Source organism: Portunus trituberculatus, chromosome 20 (assembly GCF_017591435.1).
Source record: "Portunus trituberculatus isolate SZX2019 chromosome 20, ASM1759143v1, whole genome shotgun sequence".
NCBI classification, from domain to species: domain Eukaryota; kingdom Metazoa; phylum Arthropoda; class Malacostraca; order Decapoda; family Portunidae; genus Portunus; species Portunus trituberculatus.
The window spans coordinates 6,112,501-6,134,801 of NC_059274.1; the positions used below are offsets into that span (position 1 = coordinate 6,112,501).

General features: G+C 41.4%; 1 protein-coding gene across 5 annotated transcripts in view; it reads left to right on the forward strand.

Moving 5' to 3' along the window:
* The window catches only part of LOC123506570 (neo-calmodulin-like), a 290,436-nt gene extending 268,135 nt beyond the window's left edge, over positions 1 to 22,301 (forward strand). For all 5 annotated transcript variants that reach the window (XM_045258777.1, XM_045258780.1, XM_045258781.1 and 2 more), the window contains 5 exons: positions 15,425 to 15,658; positions 17,415 to 17,550; positions 18,153 to 18,288; positions 20,004 to 20,152; positions 20,571 to 22,301. In XM_045258777.1, coding sequence (XP_045114712.1) covers positions 15,425 to 15,658; positions 17,415 to 17,550; positions 18,153 to 18,288; positions 20,004 to 20,152; positions 20,571 to 20,602 — 687 coding nt within the window. In that variant the 3' untranslated portion in view covers positions 20,603 to 22,301. The remainder of the gene's footprint in view (positions 1 to 15,424; positions 15,659 to 17,414; positions 17,551 to 18,152; positions 18,289 to 20,003; positions 20,153 to 20,570) is intronic.

Consider the following 22,301-nt stretch of genomic DNA (forward strand, 5'->3'; position numbering starts at 1 on the left):
CCTCGTTACTTGCACTCTCCGTCAACTTTATCCTTGTACTTTACCCTAGGTTAACGAAGTCCTCCCATTTATGTTCTATATCACTCTTATTTTCCTTAATATTTTCAGCTTGAGTTGTCTTTACTGAACCCTTTTTGGTTATTCCTTCCTTTTAAACTTATTTTTGCCTCATCCTTCTTTGTATTTAATCTTTTAGTGTTCAGTTGTCTTTGCTGAACTCGCTTTTATTCTGTATTCCCTCGTGTTAACCCCCTACACTGAGGCACATTTATACCGTGAGTTTTGGGTATGATTAAACGATTTTATTTGCATTAGGAAGGGTCTATGGAGGTCAGAAGATTAATGACGAGATTCTTCACTATTTCAATCCCCACATAAATTTCAGAAGCTGTATAAAATCTCGAAATAGTAACCAGAATGAATATGAGAACGCGGCATGGTATTGAAGGGTTAAGCTTATTCTTGCCTCATGTCCGTTTACTTCTTCTGTGCAGTGTTTTCCTCACTAATTAATACACTCCTCTTTTATTGCCCCTTTCAACGCCTCACTTTATTATACGCCTCTCTCGGTCAACGCCCCTTCGTGTAGCAGCCCTCTCGTACAGTGACTTATTCAGTTATTGCCTTAAGTCAACATCCGCTTTCTTCTGCACCTTCTTCGTCACCAATTCTTTCGTACAAGTGCCACCCTTCCTCCTACTCCCTCACCATGACCGCCTCTTTCTTCAGTGGTCCCCTAGTGTGAATTATCTCTCTCTCTCTCTCTCTCTCTCTCTCTCTCTCTCTCTCTCTCTCTCTCTCTCTCTCTCTCTCTCTCTCTCTCTCTCTCTCTCTCTCTCTCTCTCTCTCTCTCTCTCTCTCTCTCTCTCTCTCTCTCTCTCTCTCTCTCTCTCTCTCTCGTTTAACACTTTGTCTTCATGTCCTCTCCTCATGCATCTTTAAATCTCATTCATTTAATTAACTTTCCTGGAAAATCTCACGCTATTGAGGGTTATGTATTTTTTTTCATGTTTTATTTATTTTTTCATCTTTTTATTTTAATGGTATGATTTCCACGTCTCATTCGTCTTGTGTGTTTGAGTTTCTTAGAATTCTACATTTTTTTTTTCTTATATTTCTTTCTTTTTCTTTTTCTTTCTTTTTAATCTCCTCATTTCATCCTTCGTGTCTTTTGAGGTGATCGTGTGTTACTATTATCATTATTTCTATTATTTCCCCCCCTTTGCGTGCTGGTGGTCAGGTTTTCATTACCTTTATTGTGTTCTGTATTCCGAGAGGCGAGTCCTTCATCATGGTGTCTTCCTTGAATAAATTGTCGTGCATTATGTTGTGATTAGATGAGTATTGGATGTTTTCCTTTCATCTTTCTAATTGATCTGACACATGTATCTTCATGGAAACACATAGCAGAGAGAGAGAGAGGGGAAGGGGGGAAGGGAAATGTTGGAAGAATGCATGTGTCTGTCAGAAACACACACACACACACACACACACACACTAACACAACATGACATAAACAGAGTCACCTATTTGCAGTGACACATCGGTTCAACTCGAAATTTAGTTTGTGTACGTGTGTGTGGGTGGGTGGGTGTGTGGGTGAGTGGATGCGAGTGCGGATGCGTGGGTGGGTGGGTGTATGCGTGCGTGCGTGCGTGCGTGCGTGCGTGTGCAATCAGCTTAAGTGCATAATTTCCCGAACAGTGCCGACGTCTGGCAACTCCACAGGCTGTAATTGAAAAGAAAAAAAGTGGAAAAACAGAACCAGCCCAATTTCCTGCAGCTAAAACTAAAACAAAAACAAAAAAGGTGTATATTTATGAATCTTCCCACGCTCTCTCTCTCTCTCTCTCTCTCTCTCTCTCTCTCTCTCTCTCTCTCTCTCTCTCTCTCTCTCTCTCTCTCTCTCTCTCTCTCTCTCTCTCTCTCTCTCTCTCTCTCTGTCATTTCCTGTTTTCCTGTGTCTTTTTATATATACCTACAAGAGTTATCATTCTATTTCTCCAGGTGAAGGTAAAGAAACCCATTACATACATATAATTCCTCACGCTATCCATTTCTTTTATTTCTACTATTTCCATGCGTCTTTTTGTGTATTATAATGGAAAGAACAGTGATGAAGTGAAAGAATTTGTAGTTCGCTATACTGTTTCATCTTTCTGTTCCCATATCGTACTTTTCATCCCACATTACTTTGCATGATCGCAGTGGCTTTCTATCCTCTGATTTATACTAGTGTGCCATTTTTCTTTCTTTTATTTTCTGTCCCTCTATTATTACAGTTTTCTATGCTGTATCATTTTCCTTTTCTTTTTTTGTGTTTATCTTCAGTAGTCAGGTCATTGCCCCGATCAGGTGAAAAGAAGGGAAGGCAGGTGTGAGGTGAGACGAGGGAGGTAAAGGGGTGGAAGGTGGAGGGCGGGGAGGAAGGAAAGGGAGATGGGAAGGATGAAGGCAGGTGAAGGGATGGAAAATGATGGAGATAGATTACCTTTATATGTAAGCTTTGAGATAATACTTTTCCTCTCGCAATATTATTATATCCCCTTTTCATCACCACAGTGACACCACCACCACCATCACCACTATCACCAACACAAAAACAATACAGTCATTACTCATTATTTCATCGTCACCACCACCGCCTCTTCACCATCACCATTACTATTTTCAGCTTAATCACCACCACCACCACCACCACCAACAACAACAACAACAACAACAACAATAATACACTAAAAGCAATCATCACTAGCAAAAATAACTGTCATCACACTCACCACCATTATACGAAACACATCATTATCACCACTGCCACCATTACCACCATCACCACCATCACCACCAACACTACCACCACCACCACCACCACCACCACCACCACGCTACCCATGATTGATTTTATTACTTCTTTATCACGCAACTCCACCACACCACACCACACCACACCCACACCACACCCACACCACACCCCTCCACCCGGTCCAGTAATCCTTTCCTCCACCCTCCATCCCTTTTATACTCTTCCCCTCCACCACCACCACCACCACCACCAAAGTTTGAATCTGTAACTTGTGAAATATGTTTACGTATTAATTACACATTTTTCTCCTAGTTGTGGTTAATTTCAAGGTATTCCTGCACGCGTTAAGTAATTGCGTTCCATTGTGTGGGGACTTTTACATGCTCTTAATGAACACACACACACACACACACACACACACACACACACACACACACACACACACACACACACACACACACACACACACACACACACACACACACACACACTTTCTATTTACAATGCCTATCTTCTTATTACTTCATCTGTCTTTCATCTACCCAGAGAGAGAGAGAGAGAGAGTATCAAAGATTTCATACCTATCTTTTTCCATGTACTAGATTCCCACAAAGCACTGAGTTAGACCATAAAACTGAGGTTACCTGGTATAGACCGAAAGAGGAAAGTCCTGTTTAATTAGCGACCATGAGCCAGGCAGGACACGTTGTGGAGATACGTGTTGCTGAGATTAACCTCACGATTTAGTTTCCTCTTGTTTCCATTGATAGTCTTAAAATTCTACGTCCTTTGTGTTTCCGTATGAATAAAAAAAAAAAGAACTTTGCTTCAGTTCAGCGTATCACTTCACCTTCACCGCTCTTTAAAGTTTAAAAAATCAACACACTCTACTCATTTTCGTAAAGTTTACCTCACTACCTTTCGCAACACTGAAAAGTTTAAACAATCAACTGTTTATAATATTTTTTACGCATAGTTTAACCAGCAACACTTCTCAACATCCAAAGGTCTTAAAAAAAGCAACTCCTAAACATTTCTACATTAAGTTTAACCTTCAACACCTCACAACAAACACTCTAAATTAGAAAGTTACAACCATATTTACGTGAAGTTAAACAATCTACCCTTCACGAAATTCAGTAGCTCAAGAAATCAACTTTCTAGCCATTTGCTTACACCTGAACCCGCTACCCGACAAGAATATTAAGTAAATAAGTATAAGTAAATCTCCCACGTGTTGGCTAAGCTCTTAACGCCCCAGGAACACCCCCTCAAGAGCCACGCTTAGACCCTGACACCAAAAAACCCATTAGTCGCTTTCATCGCATCACTTAAGCCCACGCACGCCAAATAATCCCCAACGGCGTCATGAACCAGTAAGAGAATCCAGTCTTCGTGCCTCTCAACACCTCGACACCCCCCCCCACCCCCATTATCCACACGAAGGTCCTGCTGCAACCATCTCCTGTCCCTCCTCCTCCTCCTCTTCTTCCTCCTCTTCTTCTTCCTCCTCCTCCTCCTCCTCCTCCTCCTCCTCCTCCTCCTCCTCCTCCTCCTCCTCCTCCTCCTCCTCCTCCTCCTCCTCCTCTTTCTCTCTTCCTCCTCTCTCTTCCTCCTCCTCTTACACGTCCTCTTGGGTCTCCTCCTTTCCCTCTTCAATTTTCACCCCTTCCCTCCTGCCTCTCTCTCTCTCTCTCTCTCTCTCTCTCTCTCTCTCTCTCTCTCTCTCTCTCTCTCTCTCTCTCTCTCTCTCTCTCTCTCTCTCTCTCTCTCTCTCTCTCTCTCTCTCTCTCTCTCTCTCTCTCTCTCTCTCTCTCTCTCTCTCTCTCTCTCTCTCTCTTTCATCCTTTTCTTTCCTTTGTTTCTTACCTGTTTCTACTCTTTCTCCTTCCTCCGTTTGTTCTTTTTTCTTTCTTCTCCCCCTTCTACCTATTTCTCCTTCTTCCCTTCCTTTATTCGTTGTCTGTCTTTCGCTTTCCTTGTCTTTTCTCACGTCTTTCTTTCTCTTTCCCCTTCTGTTTCTGTTTCCCTTTGTTTCCTTCTTTTCCCTCTCTTCTTCCTTTCTTTCTTTGCTATAATACCTTTATTCTCCTTTTCTCCTAGTTCTCTTTAGACTATCTCTTTATCCTCTATTCCTCGATTCTTTTTTCTTCTCCATTGCCTCTTCCTCCTTTCCTCTCCCCCATCATCATCTAGGAACTATATAACACCCCTTCCCTTTCTACATCACGTACCCTTTCCTCCCCATCCTCCTCTCCCTATTATAAACTCTCTCATTTCCTTCTACTTTTTAGCGCACATGGAAATGGCGATATAGCAGTTTTATACCATCCCATACATATAAAGTCTTGTTATTTGTTGACCTACCTGTGTATTAAGAGAACGAGGGGAGTAATGGTGATGGTGATGGTGATGGTGGTGGTGGTGGTGATGGCGTTGGTGATTAAAAAAGAATAAGGGTGATATTGGAGTCTATAAAATGGTAACTATATATTCGCTGACGCGTCTTGATGTGTTGTAAAAGAAGAGGATTTGTGATGTATAATGCAGGTGGATGGCGTGTTGATGGTGGTGGTGGTGGTGGTGGTGGTGGTGGTGGTGGTGAGGACGGAGAAAAAATAAAGGGGAAAGATCAGAAACAAGAACAATACTAAGAATGAAAGTTGTAAAGGAGAAGGAGGAGAGGGAAGGAAAAATGATTGCGAGGACAAGGAGAGAATCAGTAAGGAAGGAGAGGATTACATGAAAGAGGAGAAGTTGAAAGAAAAGAATTAGTACCAAAGGGGACTCCGAGAAGAACAAAGACAAAGGGATTAGAAAAATGAAAAGAAAGCATTAGAAAAATATATTCAGTACTAGATAAAAGAAGGAAGAAGAAATAAAACATCAACAATAAACAACAACAACAACAACAACAGGAAAGACTGAAAAGACAGTTCAAAAGAAGAAAAAAAGAGAAAAGTATGAGAAAGAAAAGACTTTGAAATGAACTAGAGAAATAAGATGAAAGGAGGAGGAGAAAAACAACAACAACAACAACAACAACAACAACAACAACAGGAAAGTAAGAAGGAAAGAAAAATCAATTCAACAGAAGAAAAAAGAGGAAATGTGAGAGGGAAAAGAATAAGAAAAGAAAACGAGAAAACGATGAAAAATAAGAGTAAGGGAGAAGAATGACAACAACAACAACAACAACAACAACAACAACAACAACAACAACAACAACAGAGAAAGAAGGAAAAAGCAGACGAAAAAGAATTATGAGACGACAAAGAATAACAAAGTATATAGAGAAGAAACAAGATAAAAGGAGGAAGAAGACAATAACAACAACAACAGCAGCAGCAACAACAACAACAACAACAACAACAACAACAACAATAATAATAATAATAATAATAGTACCAATAACAACAACAAAAACAACAACAACAACAACAACAACAATACTGACACACTGGTTGGTCTCCACACAAAACAGTTCCCAGAAGACGGTACTGCATCAGATGGTGTGTCCTCTACTTCCCTCCAGGGACCACTAACCTTCACCAGTAACAAAGGGGCAAAAACACTCATTTAGCCCACAAATAAAGGCACCAGACTGCTCTCTTTCTTGTATCGTCCCTTTTTTTTTTTTTATCTCACTTTTTTTGTCTTTTTTTTTTCTCCTTTTGTGTTTCATTTATTTTACATTTTTTCTTATTTTTCTTGTTTTTGTTCAGTTTTTTTTTCTTCTCTGTTTTCTTTCCTCTTCTTTCTTTTTCTTGTCTTCATTTTTTTCGTTTCTTTTTCTTCCTTTATTGTGTTTTTCTTTTTTATATATTTACGTCACTTTACCTTGTCTTTTCCTTCTTTTTTCCCGTTTTTCTTGTTTTCTTGTCTTCATCTTCACCTTTTTCTCATTTATTTTCTTTTTTATTTGTCTTTTTAACTGTTTTCTTTCTTTTCTCCGTTTAATCTTGTCTCTCCTATCACTTTTTTTTCGTCTTTTATTCGTGTTCTTTATTTTTTCTTTCTCTTTTTTGCTACCCCATTCATTTTTTCTCTCGTCTTTCCATTTTCTTTTTCTCTTCCCTCCCTCATCCGTTCCCTTCTCTGTCACGACGCACCTTCCATCTTTCTCTCTTATCTATGTCTGCCTTTCTTCCCTCAATTTTTTCGCCCTCTTTCTTCTCGCGAAACGAAAAAAAATCTGTAATATTCTTTTCCATCAAAGTAAATAATTGATTCTTAATGTTATTTTCTTATATGTTTATTATTTCGAATGTCACTGAGTTGCTTTTCTTCATCAGTTATCGAGTGTAACGGTGGTGGAGGTGGTGGTGGTGGTGATAGTAGTAATGATGATTGTAAACCGTTGGTAGTGGTGATGGTAGTACTAGGAATAAGGGAGCAGTAGTAATAGTAGTTGTCATAGCAGTAGTAGTATTAGCAGTCATAGTAATAGTAGTAGTAGTAGTTGGTGGCGGTGGTGGTGGTGATAGTGAATGGTTAAAGTGTTAGTAGTAGTGATGGTAGTAGTAGTAGTGGTTGCAGTGATGGTGATCGTGGGGGAGTGAGGAGGGGCGGGGCAGCTCGAGGAAAACAAGCAACACAGTAGTGGATTAATAGGAGGCAATGAACATGAGAACTAGTTATTCATCCTCTCTCCTCTTCGTTCATCTTCCTCCTCCTCCTTCCCTCTCGCACCCAGCTCTTCCTTTCCCTTTCCTTCCTTCCCTCCACTTTCCTTATACAATTCTCTCCTCCTTCTCCTCCTCCACGACGTCTTTTCTCCCTGTCTCCCCCTTTCATTCACGCATGTTTTCTCCATTTTCTCCTCTTTCAACATCCTCCAGCTCTTCTCTCTTTCGTTCTATCTTCCTTCTCACTCTTCCTTCCATCCATTCACTTCCCCCCCTTCCTCTCCACCTGCTCTTGGTGTGAGGGAAAATGGTATGGAAATCCCAAGGTCAAGATTATTCACTTGATTAATGTTAATTGTATATTCAGAGAGAGAGAGAGAGAGAGAGAGACATAGAGAGTTAATGGTCCAAGCCACGTGTCTCCTCCTAATTAACCAAGTAAATAATTAAACAACTTCTCCATTTAAGTATTATCTGTTGATGTCACAAGTTTAGTATGGAGGAAGGCCCCTATAGTACCTTTGTCCCTCTTTACTCTTGCCTCCACCCTGGCCTATCACTTGAGTCTCCCCCAGCCAACTTGTCTCTCTAAACCTCTCCTCCTGTCTTTTGCCCTCCAGTTATGTCTGAAGTTCGGCCTCTAAACACAGCTAAGGAAGCACTAACTCATCGTTGGTGGTGTGTGTCTCTAGTTGAACCAAAGCCCTCCCCCTCTTCCTTCTCCTCTTCCTCTTCTTTCTCTTCTTCCTCCTCCTCTTCTTCTCGATGGGTCTAGACTGCAGCAAGGGAAGCTTTTTGTTTAATTGTTTTGTTCCTTTGTGGCTTTCTTGTTCCTTCAGGTGGTGTTGTCTTTGTCTTAAGAGGAAAAGTGGCGCTGTGTGCTGCGTGGGATGACAGGATGACTGGGAGGTACAGGATGCGGATTTGTGACTTAGTGGGGTAAAAATATGTGTTGCTTAAGACAAAGGAAAAGCAAGGAAAGGAAGTGTGAGGTGGTGTGTTTGTGAATTAAAGTGTTTCTGGGAAGTGATTTTTTTAATGGTGTATTGTTGAGTGGTTTTTTTTTTATCTTCTCTTTGTTCGTGTGTGTGTGTGTGTGTGTGTGTGTGTGTGTGTGTGTGTGTGTGTGTGTGTGTGTGTGTGTGATTTTTTTTTCTATTAGTCTCGTGTGTTACGTTTTTAGAAATTTTTCCTTCAGATTCAGGTTGTTCTCAAGAAGATTATTTCCATCTAGTGGTGCTTCACTGATGTTTCTTTCCTTAATATTCTCCTCTTCTGTCATCTCTTTTTCTTCCACAATTAATATATCTGTTTGGTTCTTTCTATATTCTTCCCCTCAAACAATCCCAATATTTGATTCTTCTGCATAAAACAACTAGAGTAATAATTTTTGTCTTCTAAATATCAGAGACACCATAAAATATAATGAAGATCGTATTCCCTCTTGATTGTTGCTAAAAATGTTTCTGTGAAGGACATGGATATTCTATTGTGTTGTGTCGAGTTTTGTTGCTTTGATGTAGCGCTCAATAATTTTCTTTTTATCTTTTTATACAGTTATGTGGAGTTGGGTTTCCTTCAGTGATTTACCTTTGTTTTTCTCTCGAGTGCTACGTTACAATTCCTTAATCTGAAGTGTTGGGTATTGGTTTGTTCCTCCGTGTGTGTGTGACTGGACTGCGTGACCGCCAGCTGCTGCTCCCCACACCCACACACAGCACCTTAATTGATCTTTTTCTTTCTTCCTAGCGTCGTTATCTCTCTCTCTCTCTCTCTCTCTCTCTCTCTCTCTCTCTCTCTCTCTCTCTCTCTCTCTCTCTCTCTCTCTCTCTCTCTCTCTCTCTCTCTCTCAGCGTTAGTGGAACATCTGTTAGAGAAAGTTTGGTGTTCTGAATCCATAGATCAGAGGCGCCGCTTCCCAGGTTGTCAACACAAGTATTTTTCTCGCTTCACTGAGGCCATGGCTGGTGATGGCGTGGTGTTCACAAAGCGTCTGTGTGCGTTGTGAATATTGTACTTGATCCTTGTGAGTCTGTGTTGAGAAGTGTATGCATATATTTCTCATTCAGAAGGTGGAGGAGAAAGAAGAATAGTCTTAATAACACACTTTTCTACGGGTCTAAGCTATTTTAATGAGGATAAAACTATACCAAAAGACACTTGAAGATTTAGATTACACAATTATATTTCCTGATGATATATCGATGCCATGAACTCACGCCATAACATATGATAGAGTCTGAGAACCCGTGCCACTCAAGCGGATTAAATGTAAAGTAACAGGGAGATGAATACCGACTAAATTAACATCGTGGAAGACCATAGGAATTTTATAGACTAGAAGACCTCTGAGAGATATATGTGGCTGGTGTTTGCTAAAGAAGGAGTTGGAAAGATTTTAATGCAATATTTTCAAAGGAGGTGCGTGTATGAAAACCTCACTAGTATAAGAATGGGAGCGTAACTAAGACACACCTGTTTACGTGATAGGAGTTTGCAAATGATAGGGTGTTGAGATTTCACTAGAGTATTTACAGAGAGTGCATATATAAGGACCTCACTAGTGTACAAAATGGAGAGTAACTGAAACCACACCTGTTTATAAGGGACAGGAATTTACAAGGGATAGGGTGTTGAGATTTCACTAGAGTATTTACAGAGAGAGTGCATATATAAGAGCCTCGCCCGGATGCAAAATGGAGCGTAACTGAGACCACACCTGTTAATAATATATAAGAGTTTACAAGGGATAGGGTGTTTGGAAGATTTCACTACAGTATTTACAGAGGTGTGTCTTAAAATCACACCAGGATACAAAAGGGAGCGTAACTGAGGCCATACCTGTTTACAAGGGATAGAAGTTAATGAGGTGCTTACATAGGGAGCAATATGGAAGGACTGAGCTGTTTGGGTTGGCTCAGTGGCTGTGTTTTTTTGTAGCCTAACGCTTACTACACCAATTACCGACTAATGACTCGGTTAATGGCAGCGATTTGTTTGCAGCACACACACACACACACACACACACACACACACACACACACACACACACACACACACACACACACACACACACACACAGTCACTTCCATTGGTCCGATAAAACATGTCTCAATTAGCGCCGATAATCCGAACGCATGCGGAAGAGAATAACGCGGCTAGAAGGTCATGTGAAAGCTGCTAGAGAGAGAGAGAGAGAGAGAGAGAGAGAGAGAGAGAGAGAGAGAGAGAGAGAGAGAGAGAGAGAGAGAGAGGGGTGATTTTAAAGTTAATATAAGCAAGAAATGATAATAGTACAAACAAAATATGCTATACTATAGAAAGAATTGAGGAGAATGATAATGACACAAAATAAACACAAAATATTGTATAAAGAAAGGTAAATTTCAGAGAGAGAGAGAGAGAGAGAGAGAGAGAGAGAGAGAGAGAGTTCCATTGTTGGTTAACCTGGCAAAAATAAAAAGCTTGAAACTTTAGATTAGTTTCTAGTAAATCTGGAAACGCAACTCTCTCTCTCTCTCTCTCTCTCTCTCTCTCTCTCTCTCTCTCTCTCTCTCTCTCTCTCTCTCTCTCTCTCTCTCTCTCTCTTCGTTCTTTCCTTTCATTCTTCTTGTCTCCTCCATCTTCTCTCTCTCCTTCCATCTTCCTTCTAATCAAGTATTTTTTCCCTCATTTCTTCCATATTCTCCTTCATCCCTCTCAATGTTCTCTTCTCTCTTTGCTTCCTCTCTCTCTCTCTCTCTCTCTCTCTCTCTCTCTCTCTCTCTCTCTCTCTCTCTCGCTCTCGCTCTCGCTCGCTTTCTGTTGTCTCTAAATGCAACGTGATCCATTAGTTCTGATTGCTATATCTTCCTCCTCCTTCTCGTTCTCCTCCTCCTCCTCCCCATCCTCCTCCTTCTCAGTGTGTCTCCCGAGGCTTCACCTGGTTTCGTTAGTGTAATTGTTCTTACCTGCTTGTCTTTCGTGTTCACTTGCTTCGTATTTTGTTTTCGTTTTCAATTAGTCAATCTTCCATCAGTGTGTGTGTGTGTGTGTGTGTGTGTGTGTGTGTGTGTGTGTGTGTGTGTGTGTGTGTGTATCTTTGACCTTTCATATTTTCATTCAGTTCATTTCATCGCATTGTGAGTTACTTGTTGTTGTTATTGCTGTTACTTGTTGTTGTTGTTGTTATTATTATTATTACTATTATCGCCAACTTTATTTTGCTTTATTTCTATTAATTTCCAAGTTTATTTTGGGACACATATCCATTCTATGTACATTCTCTCCTTCTTCTTCCTCCTCTTCCTCATCCTCCTCCTCCTCTTCCTCCTCTTCCTCTTCCTCCTCCAATGTACCTTTGTTGGTATTTAGCACATTCCTTCTTTCCCTCCTCCTGTTTCTCTCTCCTTTGTCTGCATTCTTGGTGTGTACAAATACTCCTTCTCTCCCTTCACCATTTCTCTCCTTTCCTCTCCTTCCCTCCTTCCTCCCTTCCAAAGCTATATATTGTCCTTATTTTTCAAAACTTGCACCTTTCCTCCGCTCCTCTCCTCTCTTTTCTTCCTGTCCTCCTTCCTTTTATTCTTTCTTCTTGATTTCCTTCGTTGACGTAATCTTTTTGTTTCCCTTCCTTCTTTTTCGTTCTCTCCTTTCATCCATCTTTTTTAACTATTTCATTCCGTCTTACTGTCTCTCACTTCTTCATTCATACATTTATTCAATAAGTAAATAGGTTATCCATTTATAAGCTTTTTTCTCCTTCCTTCATTCATTTATTTAATTCCTTACATATTCCTTTCCTTCATTCATTCATTCCACTCCTTAAGTTCTTGCTTCCTTCCTTCTTTCCCACATTCCCTCCTTTACTCCTCCTCCTCCTTCTTACCTCCCTTCTTCCTCGTAGCTTCAATCCACTCCTTCCCTCACTAATTAACTTGTTGCAGAACCAGACCAGAAAAAAATAGTGGAGGGAGACGAAAATTATGAGTTTTAAATAATAGAAAATAAACACAAACCATTTAAATCAGAGAAGTTGTCGATATTTTTCTTTCCTTTGCTTTTTTAGAATCTGATTGTTTCACCGAATTTCCTTTTTTTTTTTTTTTTTTCTTTCTTTTTTTGCTTCGTCTTTCGCCATTTGCATAAAACACGTGTTTGTTTCGCTTACCTTAATAAAAGTTGGCGCCATAGACAGGTGCAAAGGAGGTCTTCCATCAGTGTCAGGGGTTTTTACTAAATTCTCTCTCTCTCTCTCTCTCTCTCTCTCTCTCTCTCTCTCTCTCTCTCTCTCTCTCTCTCTCTCTCTCTCTCTCTCTCTCTCTCTCTCTCTCTCTCTCTCTCTCTCTCTCTCTCTCTCTCTCTCTCTCTCTCTCTCTCTCATATATCTTGCTTTTCTTTCGTTCGCTTCGTTCCTTCCTTTTGGCAGAGAGAGAGAGAGAGAGAGATGGGGAGGCGGCTTTGGTCTTTACTGGTCGTCACTTCAGCTTCATTTAAGCAAACTTTAATTCACTTAATTACACCAAGACGCTCCTCTCTTAAGTCTCTCTCTCTCTCTCTCTCTCTCTCTCTCTCTCTCTCTCTCTCTCTCTCTCTCTCTCTCTCTCTCTCTCTCTCTCTCTCGTGATTGCAACTATAAAGCATGGACAGGCAAATAAAGTGAGAGAAATAAGAGTAAGAGGAGAAGGAGAAGAGGAAGAAGAGGAAGGAAGGGTGCAGGAAGAGGAAAGATAATGAAGGCAGTATAGAAGAGGGAAAATAACAAGGCGGAGTGAAATGTGAGAAAATGGGAGGATGTGCGCGTAGGGAAAATGAGAGAGAGAGAGAGAGAGAGAGAGAGAGAGAGAGGAGAGGAGAGGAGAGACTCGTTAACTACTCTCGAAACTGCAGTCGCTTGTTTTATGCCTCATTCTCTCTATCTCTTCTCTTTCCTCTTTGTTTTCTCCATCTATCCTTCCCTCTTCATCTTTTCTTTCCTTCTACTCATCTCTTTATATGTTTTTTCCCACTATTGGTCTTGATCTTCTGTATCTTCCTCCTCCTCCTCCTCCTCCTCCTCCTCCTCCTCCTCCTCCTCCTCCTCCTCCATTTTACATTTGATTCCTTAATATGTATCAAACAAATCTCTGGTCACACTTTTCATTTAGGCCTTATAGAATTTTTTGCATTTTTTAGATTATCACAATTTTAGATAAGGGAAACTGGAGGTAATTTTTTCATGCTTTTCATTACAAACTTTTCCTTTTAACATTTGATTCTCTGAAATACACATGCAGTGGTAGCAGAGACACACAGACAGCCTTGTTTGGCTCAGTAGGAGTATTGCTGTCTGTTCTTTCCTTTGTATTTCTTTGTGTTCCTTCTCGTCTTCTTCTCCTCCTCTCCATAAGGACTGGTTATCTGCTTAGTTTGGTTAATTTTGTTCATCTGATACTTTGCTTGCTTGTTCACTGATTCAACTTCTCTTCACAACATTCCTACTTTCACTTACTTGTCAATTTATTAGCTTCTTCACTTTCTTTTTATTTTCAAGTTCATCACGTTCACTTTTTTCACTTTTTTCACTGTTTTGCTCCTACACTTACCTGTTCACAAGGTATCTAACCCCGGCCAAAGTGAACCAGAGGGCAACGTGCGAGTTCTCCTCTTTGGTCCTGCGCTAGACTTTGGTGGTGGCACTTCAAAGCCCCGGTGCCATCCTCCCAGTGACTGGTCTGAGTGCCTGCCCTTCCTTCCCCTCCCACACTGACTCCCTTCACTCCCTCCTTACCTCTCTTAAACGTCAAGTCACCGTCTCTCTCTCTCTCTCTCTCTCTCTCTCTCTCTCTCTCTCTCTCTCTCTCTCTCTCTCTCTCTCTCTCTCTCTCTCTCTCTCTCTCTCTCTCTCTCTCTCTCTCTCTCTCTCTCTCTCTCTCTCTCTCTCTCTCTCTCTCTCTCTTATGCAGTCTTAAGATCCAGATCAAAACCTGTAAAAAGGAAAATTCAAAAGGTTTTTACGATTGAAGATTTTCTTCTAAGATTATAGATGCTAAAATGAAAAATAGAAGAGGAATATATTTTAATGAAAAGTGTTTTTTATATAGTGTCTTATTTTTTTCATTCTTTGGAAATATTATCTACGCAATGCTCTTCAAAACCTCAGGAGAATATTTAGCACATGTACAATGGTTCTTCTTTGAACTATTTGCATACTCGTTCTATTCCAGGTGTCGTCATTTTTCTTTCTCCTAATAAGAACTTACCTACCCTTCCTCCTCTCTTTTAGCACCTTCACCTGTTTCCTCCCTCCTCTTCACCTTGTTACCATAATTATATCACGCCTTCCTTTCTATTCCCTTCTCTTCATGTGTGTTTCCTTCCCATCTTTCACTGCTTTTCTCATTCCTTTCTTTCTTTGTCCATTTATCTATCTCCCCTTTCCTTCCTTTCCTCACTCTCTCTATCTCCTTTTTTTCATTCATCTTGCTTCTCATTCGTCTCTTTCCTAGCTCCTCCCTGTCCTCTCTCACTCACTCACTCCCTCTCTCTATCTCTCCCTTGTCATTCATACTACTACTCATTCTCTCTTCCAGTACCTCCATCTCTCACTTCTCCCTTTATCTTTGCCTCTCTCCTTCCTTCATTGATATCGTTTCTCATCTCCTTTCCTAGTACCTTCTGCATTCCTTTCCACCTCCTTCCCTTCTTCATTTATACTGTTACGCCATCACTCCCTTCCTCACTACCTCTTGTTTTTTAGATAAGCTGTTGGTCGGGTGTGTTGCCTCTGAAATGGCGCTTCCCTGGCCTAACCTTTCTTATTGTTTGGGTCTTTTTTTCTCTCTCTCTTTTTTTCTTTCCTTGTCGTTTCCCGTATTGCCCAAAATCCATACACTGTTGTCTGTATATATCCAGTATACCTAGTTTTTTTTCAAGAGGGTGTATCTCGATTAATGTTCTTTTTTCTCTATATTTCTGCTTGTAATTTTCCTTTTCTTCTTTCCCAACACATACTAAGCTGTCTTTCCTCCCGCAGGCCCGCAGTAAGAGTGGCTCCGTCGACGCAGTACCTAAGAGTCAGCAAGGGAAGGGGATTGCCGTCCAGAAAGGAGGAACGCCTTCCAAGAACAACAATAAGCAGGTCGCCAAGCCTAGCGCTCAGAAGACCCAGGTGAAGCAGGCGCCATCCAAGGTGCAGGTGAAGGGCGGCAAAAAGGGCAAGAAGGGCCTCAAACACCAACAGTACGACCTCATTGTCACCATAGATCTGGTGAGTGAAACCGAGACTGCGCGGCGTGGTGACCTAAGGGTGGAGTAGAGGAGAGAGCAATCAAGACGTGTAGATTGTAGAAAGAGGAAGGAGAGGGGAACGAAGGGAAAAGTTAACCTTACAGATGAAGACAGAGAAGGAAAAAGGAAGAAGCAAAAGAGAAAGAGAAAGAAAAGAAGATGGTAGGAGGAGCAGGGAAAGGGAAAAGATTTGCAAATAAAGAAAGAGGGTGGTGAGAAGGAAATAAAAACATGCAGATAGAGAGGAGGAAGCTGGAGAAAATATAAACAAAGTTAGCAGTAAACAACAACGCAGGAGGAAGCAGTTGTACTTTAATTGATCAGAACATTCATTGAGGAAAGTCACCGCTGCTTGTTGGTGAAAATAAAGTACCTCTGCTCCCTCCTGTTATTCCCTCCTGCTCTCTCCGACATCCTAACTCCCCTTTCTCTCTCACCACGACCATTTTCAAAGGCCATAGACATTATTACTTTGCTTCTCAAGGGTGTTTAAGGCATTTTCTTTTTTGAATGATATATAAATCTTGCTACTCTGTCACTAGAACTGTAAAACCACTCTCAAAAACTCCTCCAGCTTCAAGTAGAGCCTTTTGAAAGTAGTGGAGATGCGGTGCAAAAATAATACGGCCCTACTTCCATTCAATTGTCTGATCTGTCAAAACATAATGAGTGTCCCGTCAACCAGCACTCATCACTGGCATAGCTAATCCACACAAACGATTACTGGTCACGTGTATCGGGAAGTGAGGAGGGAGGTGGTGCCTGTCCGCCAAGTTAAGCTTAATGAGTCGTCAGTGTTTCTCCGTTTGTTGTTGTGTTGTTGTTGTTGTTGGTGGTGGTGGTGGTGGTGGTGGTTGTGTTCCTGCTCCTTTCCCTACATACACTGTCTTTATTGTGGCGTTTCTCGTTTATCTTAGTGAAGTTTTCATCTTTGATAATTAGATATGTAATTGTTGTTCTTGTATAGTTTATATATTTTCAGGCATTTTCTCACATAAGGCGTTGTCTTTTTTCTCTCTGGTAAAATGTTCCTGATGTTTCCTCTTGACGTACTTTATTAATTTGCTTAAACGATTAATTAAAGCTGTGCCGGATATGATAATGCGTTTACACCAAATGCCGCAAATACCGTGCCGGCCTCATAAGCCCAGGGCGGCGGTGCCAATATAGAAGACCACTCCATTATGGAAACCCACTCAGGTGAAGGGATTATTGGAATTAATTTAAGGGTGTGTTTGTGTTGGTGTGTTTGGGTGACCTCCTTCCTACGCGCTGGTAAAGGTCAGTGGATAATGAGGAAAGAACACACACACACACACACACACACACACACACACACACACACACACACACACACACACACACACACACACACACACACACACACACACACACACACACAGGAAAGTTTCTGTGTGATCACCCAAGGAAAAGTAGAGGCAAAACATGGATTTATATCATGACCTTGAGATAACACTTCAAATCTTTTGTTTCACTGTAGATTGCTTATTGCTCGCTTATTTAAACTCATTTACATGTGAATAGCAGGAAGAACACAAGAAACAGTAAATGCCTCTCAACAAAATATATGAAAAAACAGAAACAGTGGGTTGAGAATTTTTTAACCCATCTCATAAAGTCTCAAAGTCTCCCACAGAAAGAACATTCTACTCGTATCTATTCATGCACTCATCGCCTTCGTCCACTCCACTCACCACCTTGTGCCACTCCTGCAGGTTGAGTACGGCTTGACAGATGACCTGGTGGCTGAGTTCAAGGAGGCCTTCATGCTCTTCGATAAGGATGAGGACGGCATGATCACCACTGCAGAGCTTGGAGTAGTGATGCGCTCCCTCGGCCAGCGACCCTCCGGTATGTCCCCTCAAAATAATCCTCATCCTCATCCTCATTCTCACCGTGTTTTCCCTTCATTAATAGTTCCAGTGTTAAGAATCATGAACTTGTGTGTAATGTGTAAAGTTGAGAATAACAGTTTCCATGTGGCTGATTTCCCGACGGTACTCGTATTGTGTGTGTGTGTGTGTGTGTGTGTGTGTGTGTGTTTTATGTCGCTGTCAAGGTGTGTGTGAAATGTTTGTGCTTTCCATTCTTCTTCTTTTCATTGTAGTTTGTCGGTCTCTTGAAAGGAAAATGAAAAATCAAGCTCGCACACACAATCTCTCTCTCTCTCTCTCTCTCTCTCTCTCTCTCTCTCTCTCTCTCTCTCTCTCTCTCTCTCTCTCTCTCTCTCTCTCTCTCTCTCTCTCTCTCTCTCTCTCTCTCTCTCTCTCTCTCTCTCTCTCTCTCTCTCTCTCTCACACACACACACACACACACACACACACACACACACACACACACACACACACACACACACACACACACACATCTCACATCTACAAACACCATCTCATCTCATACACTCACGCACCGCCCTCGCTCCTCTTACTCATTGACTCTCCCTCGTTGTGCAGAGACGGAGCTGAGGAAGTTGATGGGCGAGGTGGAGACATGCGGGGACGGGATTATCGAGTTCAATGAGTTCCTGCAGATGATGAGTAAGAAGTTGAAGGACATTGGCAACGAGGATGAGCTGAAGGAGGCTTTCAAGTGAGTATGAATCGATAGCCAGATGGAGGAGGAGTTGATGGAAGTAGTGGTGGTAATGATGGTGATGGAGGGAAAGCAGAAAGAAGAGAAGGAGTTGGTGATGCTGAGGCTGGAGGAGGAGGAGAAGAGGAGCACCTTGCATCTTTTTCAAGGTCACTTTTTCAATCTACCAAGGTCATGCATGAGTTGGTCCTTCGTAATTCATTCACTTTAAAGTGTCATGACCTCTTCTCCGGCTCGCAACTCCAGTCTCTTTTTTTCTTATTTTTTGCTGTTGTCAACATAAATTTTACATCAAGCAAACATCACGCACCATAAAACTAGTTCAAATAATTTCCTTTCCTCGCCTGCCCTTAGGAGATTGCACAGTATAGGAGATAGAGGAGGACGAGGGCTTATCATTGGGGTTGCAAGTTGTAGGGATGAGTAAGAGTGACTGACAGAGTACTGGAAGGACAAGGGATATTTGCAGTGCAGTGCATGAGGACTTGAGGTGAGGAGAAGCAAATATGTGAGGGAAGGAAAGTAATAATGAAAACTAAACACAAATGATAAACCAAAGGAAATAGACAGATTGGTTCTGAATTGAAGCTGTTGAGTAAATAGATCAATATTCAGAAGTGAATGGAATACTAACAAGAAGAATGAAGGATGTAGGAAGTAATCTAGCGAAAATAGAAAGGGAATGATGAAAAGTTAAGAGTGATTAGCCAGATATGTAATGCAAACACGAAAAAGGAACTAATAATTAATGAATGACTTTATCCAATTAAAATTAAGAAAAAAGAAAGGTCATGTATAAAATAAACATAGAGGTAGAATAAGTAAGATTATACCTACCTCGACAACAACAACAACAACACACACACACACACACACACACACACACACACACACACACACACACACACACACACACACACACACACACACACACACACACACACACACACACGGCCCGGTAGCTCAGTGGTTAGAGCGCTGACTTCACAAGCCAGATGACCGGGGTTCGATTCCCCGGCCGGGTGGAGATATTTGGGTGTCTCCTTTCACGTGTAGCCCCTGTTCACCTAGCAGTGAGTAGGTACGGGATGTAAATCGAGGAGTTGTGACCTTGTTGTCCCGGTGTGTGGTGTGTGCCTGGTCTCAGACCTATCCCAAGATCGGAAATAATGAGCTCTGAGCTCGTTCCGTAGGGTAACGTCTGGCTCTCTCGTCAGAGACTGCAGCAGATCAAACAGTGAATTACACACACACACACACACACACACACACACACACAAAACAGCAAGATATTTCCCTTTCCAAACTGAAATGCTGACAACTGAAATTATTTAGATAACAGAGTGGTGTGTGAAATGATTCTTTGTTACCCATACATCAAACAGAATAAAAGCAGACAGTGGAACTAAAAACATAAAATGGAAATTCTACGTTTTTCTTTTTTTTTTTTTTTTTTTTTTTTTTTTTTTTTTTTTTTTTTTTTTTTTCTTTGTAGTCATTTTATTCTTTTTCGTTTCATGTAAGAGAAACACTGACCACGGACAACAAAAAGAGTTAAATAAAGAGAAAAATAAAAGGTCCCAGTGAGATGCCAGTTAAAAAAAAAGTCAAAAGGATCATTCAAAACTGTAGAGTACCACAACCAAATAGGCAAACACACGGTAAGGAGCTACAAAAACACTGCACGCTTCAGCCTAACCTTCCTCTTGCAGGGTGTTTGACAAGAAGAACTCTGGGTACCTTTCATCGACGGAGCTACGCCACGTCATGACCAGTATGGGGGAGAAGATGTCCGAGCAGGAGGTGGAGGATATGATCAAGGAGGCAGCCCCCAACGGAGACGGAAGGGTCAATTATGAGGGTAGGACATTATGACTTGCCACTTTATATGACCTGACCTGACCTAACTTTTCCTCCTGTCATTCTCTTACCCTTTTCGTAACGTGTACTTTTATTGTACACTTTTTTATGCATTTTTATATAAAGTTTTTATTTTTAGAATAGTTTTGAGAAATTCCTTGAATGTGTGTGTACTTGGATTAGTTCACGACAGACCTAATAGTAGTTTGCCACAGCTGCATTCTTAATTTATTAATATCTCCTCTTCACTTTCTTTTTACTGAAAATATAAACGTTTCGTAAATCATCATTTTTTAGCAATCTTGTTAGTAGCTAATATTTTCTCTTGAATTTTTTCCTTTCCTTCTTTTCTATAAGTAAATACTTTAGTGTTTATTCTCATTCATTTGTTGTTACTGACATGCATTTTCCTTCCACAGAGTTCGTGAATATCATAGCAAGAAAGCACTAAGGTGACCCGGCCACCACAACCTTGCATACATGTCGTGTACATAGGTTTTTGTACTTTTGTAGGATTATTTTACCTAATCTATTTTGTTAGAACATCAAATATTCCCCTAATATGCACGGAAGGCTAACAATGGCGTCTGCGTGGTGGTGGCAGCGGCGGGACGTGTCTGCTCCTCGCCGTGCGTGCCTCGCGTGCCTTGCGTGCGTGCCGCCGCAAGTCGAACGCCACCGAGAGGCGAGGCTCCGCAGTGCGTCACTCGCCACCACCTGATTGCTGCGTCCTGCGCCACCTGTTGAAATTCCCTGTTGGTAAAGTCGTATTATAAAGTTGAGAAGAGCCCAGCCGCCACAGCAGCCCATTGTCAGTCTTCTGTACTACTGAAGAATCAAAATACAATAACCTGTTTCATTACGAAATGAAAGAAGAGTAGGTTTTGTTTGTTTCTGAAATATACGAGGTAAGTGGGAGGGCGAGGCTCGGCGAGGCCTGGCGGGGCGGAGAGGTGGGCGGCCCCGTCCTCGTCCGTGCCGGCGACCAACACTCCCGCAGGTTATTATGCGTTAGCTTTTACTTTTTTACTGTTTATTTTAGTAAGAAATGAACAGGGAGGAAGACGTCTGTCATTGTTGTTTTAGAGACCCAATGGAAAATACAATTGAAGTGCATTACACAAATCACACAATAATATATAATGTACATATATAAATATATCAGTCCGTATATACTATTTATTGCAAAATCATATTTTAGAATGATAGGATGTTCTACTGTTTTATTGTTAGTACATATATATAAACATATATATGGGTATTCACATAACAGTAGCTTTCATGAAAGCAATTGATAAATTTATGAAATTTTGTTGAGGTAAAGTACGCTCCCAGGAATGTTAACACTGTGTTGCTCAGCAATACTAAATTGCAGTGATGAAAATGTTACTATTCCAAGGCTTCCAAAGAGGGAGGCGGCAGCCCGCCCCCGCGCCACGCACAAACCTTTTACGGTGTTCTCCACTCCCTGACGAGGAGGGCAGCGGGCCGAGTCTTGAACACCCAGAGGAAACAGTGGATGGAATCGAACAGAGATGTCGACGATGAGTTGGTGTGGCCATGACGCCGCCAGCAGGTGACTGTGGCCCTGTGGCGAGGCTGTCACTCGAGGAAAGGAACATTTCCTTTCTCCTCCGTGACGTTCAAGGCTCGATGCTCGTGATCTCGCCCCAGCAGTGGAGACCTTATCCTTGTCACCACTTTAATGAAAAAACAAAGTAAATTTTCTTCTCCACACTGAAACATCAGCACAATGCCCATTATTCGCTATAAACGGGAAGGTTCGAACCTGACGTATGAATGACCAATGTTTCCAAAGTCTTTGATCCTCTATCGGCGCGCCATCCCGTCTCAGTTCACTCCCGCTCTCAGGGCCGCTAAGCCTCTTTTATCTAAACACTCACTCCCTGATTTGTGGAATTTTCCAGAATAAAAAATGAATAACTATATTTTGAAAGGTACGAAAGTGTAAATATTGATGATGCAGATGTTAGAAATGTTACTTGTTAAAAGGGTTTGAGTGAGCAGAGTGGCGTGAGATACAGACGGCCCATGAGGCTTCATTCTTCCCTGTGTTCATTTTCAATACGCACTCATTCTTATCCAGTGACCTAGTTCTTCTTCAGTATCGTGTTCAATGCACTCACAAC